Source organism: Cetorhinus maximus, unplaced genomic scaffold, assembly GCF_964194155.1.
Source record: "Cetorhinus maximus unplaced genomic scaffold, sCetMax3.hap1.1 HAP1_SCAFFOLD_1544, whole genome shotgun sequence".
Classification (NCBI taxonomy): domain Eukaryota; kingdom Metazoa; phylum Chordata; class Chondrichthyes; order Lamniformes; family Cetorhinidae; genus Cetorhinus; species Cetorhinus maximus.
The window spans coordinates 66,727-78,579 of NW_027597484.1; the positions used below are offsets into that span (position 1 = coordinate 66,727).

An 11,853-nucleotide genomic window follows, 5' to 3' on the forward strand; every position below is an offset into this window, starting at 1 on the left:
AAGACCTCGAAAGGGTCACCCCTCAGCCTTCTCTTTTCCAGGGAAAAGACCAAATCTATTCAATCTTTCCTGATCATTATAACCACTCAGTTCTGGTGTCCATTCTAGTTATTTATTTTTATTACCTTCTCCAGTGCCTTTGTTTCCTTTTTTTAATGTGATGACCAGAACTGTTCACTGTCCTCCGAGGGTGGAGTGAACAATGTTGGTTATTTTAAATGGTTTTAGGTAGCACATTGAGATTCCATGTTTGGGCCGCATAACATTAAGATGTGTTAATCTCCAGTGTGGGACAGCTCGATCGCAATGAGTCAATCTCAGGACCCTCTATCCTGAGCGGGTGCTCGGAGCAGGTCACCTGGGGTAATGCAGGGCAACCCGGGTGGGGATATCAATGGAATCTGTTTTGAAATCGCCAGTTACTTGTTACCTGGAGAATCCGGTTAAGCTTGTTGAGCCTGATGAGGTAATCATCACTACACGCAATGTCAGAGGGAGAATGCCCACAGCCCACAACCTTCACTCGCTTATTGCGCTGTTTGGCAAGTTCCAGGATCTGCGGAATGAGAAACATTTAACAACCATTTAACCAACATCTCCAAGTTAGGAGCTGCCTGCTCAGGGCTGGATCCCACAACTTGCTGCTTCCAGCCAGAGCTGACACTCATAAAAACACAATGGAGACATGGACCTCAGAGCTAAGAAACTAGAACAAAGCTGGAGAGTCTAGTGTGCTAGTGTGCTAGTGTGCTAGTGCGCTAGGACAGCAGAAGATGATCCGCTGGGTACATTTGCAGCTTTTTAGGCAAAGCCTTTCTATCTCTCCCTCTCTCTGTTTCTGGGGGTAAGTCAGCCAAGCCACAATCAAAAAAGGGAATGTGAAAGCTTCTTCAGCTAACCTGCAGGACCAAATGTCTCAACTGCCAAAGTCAACTCTACTGTATTCACCTAACTTAACGGCCAGAGTGTTTCTCCATCTACTCCTCACGGACAAGCCAAAGACTGGTTTGTATATTTTTTTTAAAAAAACTCTTATTTGGACTCAACTTCTCATCTGTGTGTATGCATGTTGCTGTTTTATTTTTTCTTCGGGTTTTTAATAACTAATAAACTTACTCTTTCTTTGACCGAAGAAAACCTGGCTAAATTGGTTCCTTCTAAAACATAAACATATTTGGACTGGGGAAAGGTATATATGAGGGAAGGGATCCTTTTTAAATTAACCTTGTTGCGACCAACCAAGCGAGGGGGTTGAATAAAGAAGGGGATGCAGCTCATTCCTTCTCACCCTGGAGCATAACAAAACTGGGGTCCCGTTCCAGAAGTTAACAAATTAGGGGACCTCACCCAGAGACCTGTCATAATGAAGTGGGGGCTCGGTGCTGAAATAGACCCCACAGATGAACCAAAAGAATTAGAGTGGGGAAAGTAAATTGTTCCTTTGAAAGCAATTTTTAAAAACCACAAAAAAAGTTTTCCTCGAGTCTGCCCGACTAAAGTGTAAGAACGTCCACGTTTGATGCCAGTGTTTTTACAGACGGAAGGGATGTTACTTAATGGAAATTTAACAGTTCTGTCCCTCGAGCAGTTGGAAGAGCTAATGAGGCACCTAGGATTAGAATTTCACCCGAAAGGGGTGACCAGAGGCCCATAGGCGGAAATTGAGGGCGATGAAATGGACAGAGTGGTGGTGGAGAGAACAAAATTGCAGCAGCTGGAATTAGAATTTCCGGAAAGGGAAAAGGGAAAGTGAGAGAAGGGAAGAAGAGGGAGCTTTCCAAAGAGAACAGAAAGCGAGACAGGAAAGGGAAAGGGAATGGGATGAAGCTTCTTGAAGAAAACGGCAGGAATTGGGTGAGAGAGAGATGGGGGCCTCCGAGTCTTCCAGTAAAATAACACCCCTGAGCAGTCAGGAAAAATCACCTGATTCAAAAGAAGCTGAAAGGGGCTGGAGGAAACCAGCCGGGATCTGTACGAATATAAAAGCAAAAAAACTGCGGATGCTGGAAATCCAAAACAAAAACAGAAACTAGGACTAGACCCATGATCTGTTTGGCAAACAGCTTCAATGTAGATTTAAACAGGAATGAGGGGAGTTCCCAAACAGAGGGGCAGATAGTGAGGGAAATGCCTCATCCAGTTGAAGAGCCACAAGGAAGTACGGCAAGAGCCAAACAGCCACTTGGGGGGTGGGGGCGGTAATGTTCCAGGAGACGTGAAGCAGGTTAGTGGAACTCAAATTCCCAAAATAACGGAGGGTGCTAACGAACCAGTTTCCTGTTTGATCGATAGCTTCATGGCAGATTTAGATGGGGAGGAGGGGAGTTCCCAAACAGAGAAACTGATCGTGAGGGAGCTGCCTCACACAGTCAAAGAGCCACATGGCAGAGCAGTAGAAGCTAGCCAGCCCCGTGTGAGCCAGGGAGTCCCAGAGGACATGGGACCGGATAGGGAGCAGCCCACCCCTACAGTAACTGCACTGGGAAAGTCATTACCCAGCAAAGAAACCAACGCTTGTCACCACCCAAAAGGCAGAGCAGGTGTTGCAATTTTAGCTCCCAGGAATCCAGTAAGGGTGGGTGGTACTCAGCCAAGGAGCCAGAGAAAAGGCTGGGATGGGAGTGGCAAAGGTCGGAGGAGATGTAGCCAACGAGAAGCTAGCAAAATCCTTCTCCCTGGATATAAATAGGGGCACTGAAAGCTCCCAGACCCAGCCAGCAAATTTAAAAAGGGAGCCCGTCCCCATGCTGGGGGAGCCGGGGGTCTGGCGAGCACACACCGCTTTTCCACCTTTAGAGTGAGAACAGGAAGGCTCCCAGGAGACATGCAGATGGTGAGGGGGAGGCCTCACCTAGTCGATGAGCTGCAGGGCATTGAAGCAGGAGCTGAACCTCCACACGAGGGCAGTAGTGTCTCCGAGCACATGGGACATGTTAGGGACCGACTTCCTCCTAAAACCAAAAAGGAAGGGAGGAGAGTCTACCCTAAAGTAATCAAATCGTGTGGAAGTCACAAACAGGATAGCAGGGAACCCCATGCAGGGGTCAGCCCTGGTAAACCAGGTGAAACCAAGCAAACTTTAGACCTCGACCAGGATGATGTTGATGAAAAGCTCATTAAAAGTGAAGTACTGGGACCCAAATCCCTACAGGGGATGGAAGTCACAGTACAAGCACCCCCTAACCTCCTGACAATTAGACCGGTAACAGTGCCTGGGTTTGAGCCAGTAAATTCATGGGTTACAGAGGTAGGCAAAGCGGTAAACCTGACAGGAACAGCTCAGCACAGCAACCAAACAAATTTGCATAGTAACATCCTTTGTGAAAGACAGTATGAAGCTAGTACCAGACACTCACCCAATGAATCCACCAGTTTTACTCTGTTTGAATTAGTTTGCGGGCACCAAGTACAAGGTCTGCTGAAACTAATCAAGGAGAGGCTTTTAGGATAGAAGGAGGGAGCCTCCTTGTTAGACCACATAACTGTGTTCCTGGCGTGACTCAGGACAGCCTGTGAAGTGACCCGAGGACAATTAAAAAGCTCCCAGAACAGCTTGGCTATAGTTAGCAACCTGGGAGCAAACAGTCAGGTAAAACACTCAAACCCCATTGACGATAGTTAACCCAGTGTCACAGCAGTAACAGGGTTACTGACTAGAGATAATCTGTCAATGAATGGAACCAACCCCCTGTCCAGGATTTACAGCAACCCGGTTAGAACTGAAGAGATAATATTGACCACAGCCAGGACAATGCGTGTGTATGTAAGTGTGTTTGTTGTTTTATCATTTTTGTTTCATTTATAATGAAATGAGAATGAATGAACTTTTGAAGGGACTTTGTGAAAAGACATCCAGGCAAAAACACTGAGCAGAAGATGGCTGAGAATGTAAAGTAACCACTTACTGGAAAATTCCTATGTGGATTATACTTGACCCACCAGTCCCAAGAGAACATGGAATGTTGCACCTAAAAGATGTCAAGGCCTACTTCAGACAGAGACACTTGAAAGGAAGAGATGAATGCAAAAGACTGAACTTTAACCTCCTCTGGTTGTGGATCCATGGAGACTGATTGCCACATCATGGCAGACATCCCAAACCCTCTCCTGTTGAGTTATATCTCAGAATGTGGAAATCATCTGAGTTGAAAGAAAATGGACTCTGGGTGAAAGACATGTTTGTTTTTCCCTTCCAGGAATACACAGGAAATGGATTAAAAAGCTAGCTGCCTATCTGATCTCCTGGGGGGAGGCGGTGGCATAGTGGTATTGTCACTGGACTAGTATTCCAGACACTTAGGGTAATGCTACAGGGACCCAGGTTTGAACACCACCAAGGCAGATAGTGGAATTTGAATTAAATAAAAACCTGGAATTAAAAGTCTGATGATAGCCACAAAACGATTGTCATAAAAACCCAACCACTAATCCCCTTTAGGGAAGGAAATGTGCTGTCCTTACCTGGTCTGGCCTACATGTGGCTGCAGACCCACAGCAATGTGGTTGACTCTTAAATGCCCTCTGAACAAGGGCAATTACGGATGGGCAATAAATGCTGGCCTAGCCAGTGACGCTCACATCCCATGAATGAATAAAAATATAATGTGTATGACCGCAGAAAAAGATCAGCAGCTTGCAGGCAAAAGGCTCTCTCTCTTTCTTCATTAAAAAAATTGAAAGAGGACATCCCCTTCAGCTAACCTGCAGAACCAAGTGTCACCAAACCAACTGCTCAACTGCCAAAGCCAGCTCTACCGGAATCACCCAACTTAACAGCCAAAACACTTCACAATCTACTCCTCACAGACAAGCCAAAGACTGATTTGCACATTTTTGTAACTTTTATTTGGACTCAACTTCTCATTTCTGACCTGTGTGTGTGTGTGTTGTGTTTTTATTATTTTTTCTCGGGTTTTTAGTAACTAATAAACTTACTCTTTCTTTGACTCAAGAAAATCTGGTTAAATTGGGCTCCTTCTAAAACATAAATACATTTGGACAGGAAAATTGTATTCACGAGGGAAGGAATCCTTTTTAAATTAACCTTGTTGCGACCAACCAAGGGGGTTGAATAAAGAAGGGGAGCCAATTTATTCCTTCTCATCTGGGAGCAGAACAAAATTGGGGTCTCGTTTGGGAAGTTAACAAAATTGGGGGACTTCACCTGGGGACTGGTTGTAACTGTGTATCCTGTATCCCCCCGTTCCCCAGTGTGTGTATCCTGTATCCCCCCGTTCCCCAGTGTGCGTATCCTGTATCCCCCCGTTCCCCAGTGTGCGTATCCTGTATCCCCCCGTTCCCCAGTGTGTGTATCCTGTATCCCCCCGTTCCCCAGTGTGTGTATCCTGTATCCCCCCGTTCCCCAGTGTGTGTATCCTGTATCCCCCCGTTCCCCAGTGTGTGTATCCTGTATCCCCCCGTTCCCCAGTGTGCGTATCCTGTATCCCCCCGTTCCCCAGTGTGTGTATCCTGTATCCCCCCGTTCCCCAGTGTGTGTATCCTGTGTTTTGAGTTAATAACTGTGAAGTGCATTAAAACATCCTGAGGGATGGGAAAGGCAGTATATAAATTCAGGATCTTCTTATCTTTGGTGACTGACTGTTCCTCCGATAAAGCAATAGTGACCATTCTACGTCTTCCCATCTCACCCTTGCTGACTATGGAATTAATTTTCTGTCTGACCAGTGACTAAAGCCACCCCTCGCCTGCCTAATCCATTCGGTGGTGGTGGTGGTGGTGGTGGTGGTGGGGGGTGAGATGGGGGGAGGGGTTAGGAGTGTGGGGGTTGAACGAGCTGATCCTGATCCTTACCTGCCGGATCTCCTCCACTGAGGTGGGTTCGAAGTAAAGCTCCGGTTCACAGCTGTAGGTGGTCGCCCAGTTCTGGAACTTGTAGCCAATGGTGCCTTGGATCTGAGTAAATGACAAACAGAGTGTGAGGGGGTTTCTGGGGGTGGGGGGTGGTGGGCGTAGCTAGTGGGGTGGGGGAAGGTGATAGACACACAATTCACTGGCTCAGTGAAAACTACATTAGTATGAACATCATGTGAGTGTCCACTTCTGGGAGTGGTTGTACACACTGCCCTGCTGTACAGCCAGGGCCATAGTAGGAGGATTGTGAAGATGGGATGTTAACAATGTCGCCCTGTTTCACACTCTGACGCTGATCAGCTCCTCCTGATCCTCAAGGGGATTGGTGGGTTCATAGCGGCGTTGTACAGACTTTCCCACCTGACCTTTAAATAAAGCATTTCCGCATCGATTCAGCTTTTCATGGACCTCAGGACATCCCAAAACACTTCATGACCATTGAAGTGTAGTCACTGATGTCATGTGGAGAATGTGGCAGCCTACCTCTGCACAGCAAGATCCCAGGAGAAGCAATGTGGTAATGACCAGCTAATCTGTTTTACTGATGGTGGTTGAGGGATAAGTATTGGGTGGATACTGGGGAGAACCCCCTTGCTCTTCATCAAAAGAGAGCCTAAGAAGGGATTTGAGGCCTCTGTTTAATGTCTCATATGAAAAGGTGGCACCCCTGGATCTAAACTCTGGAGTGAGGATTAACCCCGTGACCAGAGGTAAGCCACTGAACCACAGCTAACAGTTGGGAAAACTCCGGATCTGGTTGAGATCAAACCACAGCTTCTTAGAGACGCAAACCATCATGGCAATTAATCACAGAACGAAACCAGGTGAGGCAGCATGTTCCTCAGACACTCAGTCCCTCACCGGAATCAGTTTTCAGATGGAAACAATCCCCAGTCTCAATGGGAACTGATGAGGAAGATTCTATCTGCAGACTGGGAGCTTCTAATTTACTCCAGGAACCAGACTCAGTGAATAAATCAATCCTCAGTGGTGTAATTAAATGATGGAGAGTTTCCTTTGAGAGACAGGTTGCTGAGGCAGCTGCTATCTTCACTGTCATGGCTGCTGTCTTTTCAAATTTCATTGTCCTAGTTATTTTTCCAATCTGGACAATGTCCACAGGTTGTCGGAAATGAGATAAACAGCAAACCCAATTTAATTAAATAAACTAGTTCAGTTTAAACCACTGGTTCCTTGTTGCGCAAAGGACATGAGACAGAGAAAACGCTTTGAAACACACGACCATGAATATAGCTTTTAAGATTGTGCTTTTCAAACTCAGGGATTTAATTTCTAGGGAATGTTGCAAAGATCCCATCAAACACTCCCAGGACAGGGACAGTACGGGGTTAGATACAGAGTAAAGCTCCCTCTACACTGTCCCCGTCAAACACTCCCAGGACAGGTACAGCACAGGGTTAGATACAGAGTAAAGCTCCCTCTACACTGTCCCCATCAAACACTCCCAGGGCAGGTATGGCAAAACAGGTGGAAAAAGCAAAATACTGAAGATGCCAGAAATCTGAAATAACAATAGAAAATGCTGGAAAAACTCAGCAGGCCTGGCTGAATAAGGGTCACACGGACTCAAAACGTTAACTCTGTTTCTCTCTCCGCAGATGCTGCCAGAGCTGCTGAGTTTTTCCAACATTTTCCTTTTTTGTTACAGCAAAACAGAATATTGAGCCATTCTTCACACTGCTGTTATGGGATCTTCCTGTGTACAAATAAGCTGGGCTGAATTTTCAAGGCCAAAGTGAATATATAGCAAAGTCACTGATGATTGTGAAAGTCATTTTATAAATGATTATTCATTCATTCTTTCCAATAAACCTGTGTCTGTTGTTCCTTAACTTGCGATTTCAGGAAATTCTATCCTCTCGTTCAACATTTCTGCTAAAACTGTGAACAACGAGTGACAAATTGACCTGTTATGAATCTAATGCCTTTCACCTCCGTCACAGTCCAGACCGAATGGTTAATCTGTTTCGACAGTGAATCCTTTCAAACAGACTGCGGCTTTCCACGGTCATAGAGATTGTGACAGTGGGACCAAATTCACACCAATTTTCGCATAGTGGCATGAATTTCAGGTTTCAGTTAGAATTGCGTACAACAGAACACAACAGAAAGAAGCCTGTGGATATTCTGAAGATTTCAAAGGCATCCTGAGGCCGGTCAATACTGCCCACAATCTAGATTCAGCTGCACTCAGAGCGTGTGGCTGAGCAGGGAAAGGACTGAGTGAAATGTACGATATCTGGTGCATTGGCATCCTGACAGAGAGATCTCCCGGTGACCAGCGCTAGATCCCAATGGAAACACTTCCTCCTTACAAATTCATTTCATTCAATTGCAAAGGGTAAGCCTGTCCAAATGGTTTGACCTGGTGTCTGCTGAACTTCCACTCAATTGAATCAAATGGATGCCATTTACTGGGGTTTAAAAGACTGAGAGGTGATTTCATTGTAAATGTAGAAAATTCTGAGAGAGTTTGACCGGGTGGAAGGTGAGAGACTCTTTTCCTGCTTGGAGAGTCCAGAACTAAGGGCCATAGTCTCAGAGTTAAGATATCATCGATTTAAGACTGAGATGGGGACAATTTTCTTCACAAAGAGGGTTGTGATTCCTTGGAATTCTCTACACCAGAGAGCTGTGGATGCTTCGTTGTTGAGTGTATTCAAGACAGAAATTGATAGATTTTTGAACACTAAGGGAATCAAGTGATATGGAGATAGGGCGGGAAAGTAGAGTTGAGGTAGAAGATCAATGATGACCTTCCTGAATGGTGGAGCAGACTCAAAGGGCTGAATGTCCATCTCCAGCTCCTATTCCTTATATTCTAATTCACTCTGTCAAAACCCTTCATGATGTTAAACACCTCAATTAAATGCCCCCTTCACCTCCTCTCTCCTAAAGGGAATGACCCAACTGCTCTAGTTTCCCCACGTAATGAATAACATAAATAACCTGAACCTCGCAATTAGATTCCATTCTTTCTGTGATTCAAACACTCAGAGATACTCTCAGCAACATGTTCAATCTCTCTCTGTCTCTCTCTCTGACACAAGCCATACTTTAGACTGAAGATACTTACCATGGTTGGTGAAGAGTGCAGTGGGAACCAAGCAGCAATGGGAATCAACCCTCACAGCAAAAGGTACAGAGCACCTGGCAAATGGTGGAACTAACACCCAAATGAGAGGAGATTGGTCTCAGTCCAGAGAAATAACTGAGCTCTTTTTGTGAAGGATATGTTAAAGACATTCCTCTTGATGATAATTAGGATCATGAGTAACCGATTGACAGAGCAATCATCCTAATCCAGGTCAAAGTGGAGGGTCGCAGAATAAACTCATGTGATTGGACTGGATAATAGCCAAGGACAGTTCAACAGGCCAGGAAAGACAATGGCAGATCCCTCAGATACTCCAGATATTCCTCTCTAAATATATACTCATTGTTTCCTTCACTGGAATTTCCAAGTTGGTAGCTGGATCCCAGTTTGGAAGGAGCTGCCCTGAATTCTCCTTCATTAAACTTCAGGATGTGATGAGAGATCTTTCTGGGGTTTGGTTTCAGGAGAAGACTGTGACAAAGTCTGAAACTTTGGCATTGATAACATGATTTGAGAAGTTTGCACAACGTTGTTGTGGGTGTGGGGTGTGTGGGTGCAGGTGTGGGTGTGTCGGCTGAGGGTGTGAAGAGATGGGGGCGACATGGTGGGATTATGGGATGTGTATGATGGGACAGGCGTGACGGGAGGGGGCATGTCGGGGAGGGTGTGAGGGGGGAGGGTGTGAGTAGGGAGGGTTTGAGGGGGGTGGGTGTGAGGGGGGAGGGTGTGAGGGGGAGGGTTTGAGGGGGGTGGGTGTGAGGGGGGAGGGTGTGAGCGGGGGAGGGTGTGAGGGGGGAGGGTGTGAGGGGGAGGGTGTGAGGGGGAGGGTGTGAGGGGGAGGGTGTGAGGGGGGAGGGTGTGAGGGGGGAGGGTGTGAGGGGGGAGGGTGTGAGGGGGGAGGGTGTGAGGGGGGAGGGTGTGAGGGGGGAGGGTGTGAGGAGGGAGGGTGTGAGGGGGAGGCTGTGAGGGTGTGAGGGGGAGGGTGTGAGGGGGGAGGGTGTGAGAGGAGAGGTTGTGAATTGAGGGTGTGACGGGGAGGGTGTGAGGGAGAAGGTGTGAGGGAGAGGGTGTGAGGGGAGGAGGGTGTGAGGGGGAGTGTGTGAGGGGAGGAGGGTGTGAGGGGGAGTGTGTGAGGGGAGGAGGGTGTGAGGGGGAGGGTGTGAAGGGGAGGGCAGGGTGTGAATTGAGGGTGTGAGGGGGGAGTGTGTGAGGGAGAGGGTGTGAGGGGAGGAGGGTGTGAGGGGGAGGGTGTGAGGGGAGGGTGTGAGGGGGAGGATGTGAGGGGAGGATGTGAGGGAGAGAGTGTGAGGGACAGGATGTGACGGGGAGGGTGTGAGGGGGAGGGTGTGAGGGGGAGGGTGTGAGGGGGGAGGGTGTGAGGGAAAGTGTGTGAGGGGGAGGGTGTGAGGGAGAGGGTGTGAGGGAGGGGTGTGAGGGAGAGGGTGTGACGGGGGAGGGTGTGACGGGGGAGGGTGTGAGGGAGGAGGGTGTGAGGGGAGGATGTGAGGGGAGGAGGGTGTGAGGGGGAGTGTGTGAGGGGAGGAGGGTGTGAGGGGGGAGGGGTGAGGGGAGGGGAGGGTGTGAATTGAGGGTGTGAGGGGGAGTGTGTGAGGGGGGGGGGGAGTGTGTGAGGGGAGGCTGTGAGGGGTGAGGGTGTGAGGGGGAGGGTGTGAGGGGGAGGGTGTGAGGGGGAGGGTGTGACGGGGGAGGGTGTGAGGGGGAGGGTGTGAGGGGGGAGGGTGTGAGTGGGGAGGGTGTGAGGGGGAGGGTGTGAGGGGGGAGGGTGTGAGGGGCGGGTGTGGAGGGGGCGGGTGTGAGGGGGGAGGTGTGGGGGGGAAGGGTGTGGGGGGAGGGTGTGAGGGGGAGGGTGTGGGGAGGGGGGAGGGTGTGAGGGGGGGGAGGTGTGAGGGGTTGGAGGGAGGGGTAGGGTGGGTGTGAGGGGGGAGGGTGTGAGGGGGAGGGTCTGAGGGGGAGGTTCTGAGAGTGGAGGGTGTGAGCGGGAGAGGGTGTGAGGGGGGAGGGTGTGAATGGGAGGGTTTGAGGGGGAGGGTGTGAGGAGGAGGGTGTGAGGGGGAGGTTGTGAGGGGGAGGATGTGAGGGGGCAGAGTGTGATGGGGGAGGGTGTGATGGGGGAGGGTGTGATGGGGGAGGGTGTGATGGGGGAGGGTGTGATGGGGGAGGGTGTGATGGGGGAGGGTGTAATGGGGGAGGATGTGAGGGGGGAGGGGAGGGTGTGAATTGAGGGTGTGACGGGCGAGGGTGTGAATTGAGGTTGTGACGGGGAGGGTGTGAGGGGGAGGGTGTGAGGGGGAGGGTGTGAGGGGGGAGGGTGTGAGGAGAGGGTGTGAGGGGGGAGGGTGTGAATTGAGGGTGTGACGGGGAGGGTGTGAATTGAGGGTGTGACGGGAGGGTGTGAGGGGGAGGGTGTGAATTGAGGGTGTGACGGGGAGGGTGTGAGGGGGAGGGTGTGAGGGGGAGTGTGTGAGGGGGAGGGTGTGAGGGGGGAGGGTGTGCGGGGTGAGGGTGTGAAGGGGAGGGTGTGACGGGGAGGGTGTGACGGGGAAGGTGTGAGGGGCGAGTGGTGAGGGGGGAGGTGTGTGAGGTGGAGGGTGTGAGGGGGGAGGGTGTGAGGGGGAGGGTGTGAGGGAGAGGGGGAAGGGGGGAGGGTGTGAGGGGTGGAGGGTGTGAGGGGGGAGGGTGTGAGGGGGGAGGTTGTGAGGGGGGAGGTGTGGGGGAGGGTGTGAGGGGGAGGGTGTGAGGGGGAGGTGTGAGGGTGTACGGTGAGGGTGTGACGGTGAGGGTGTGACGGGGGAGGGTGTGACTGGGGAGGGTGTGACTGGGGAGGGTGTGACTGGGGGAGGTTG

At 49.8% G+C, this 11,853-nt stretch overlaps 1 protein-coding gene across 1 annotated transcript in view; it reads right to left on the minus strand.

The window, feature by feature from the left end:
* Positions 1-9,106, minus strand: part of LOC144676361 (L-gulonolactone oxidase) — a 34,221-nt gene extending 25,115 nt beyond the window's left edge. Inside the window, exons 1-3 of the mRNA XM_078536805.1 lie at positions 8,969-9,106; positions 5,812-5,913; positions 431-556 (exon numbers count right to left, since the gene is read on the minus strand). Of these exons, the coding sequence (XP_078392931.1) occupies positions 431-556; positions 5,812-5,913; positions 8,969-8,971 (231 nt within the window). The 5' untranslated portion in view covers positions 8,972-9,106. The remainder of the gene's footprint in view (positions 1-430; positions 557-5,811; positions 5,914-8,968) is intronic.
* Positions 9,107-11,853: the final 2,747 nt, after the last annotated feature.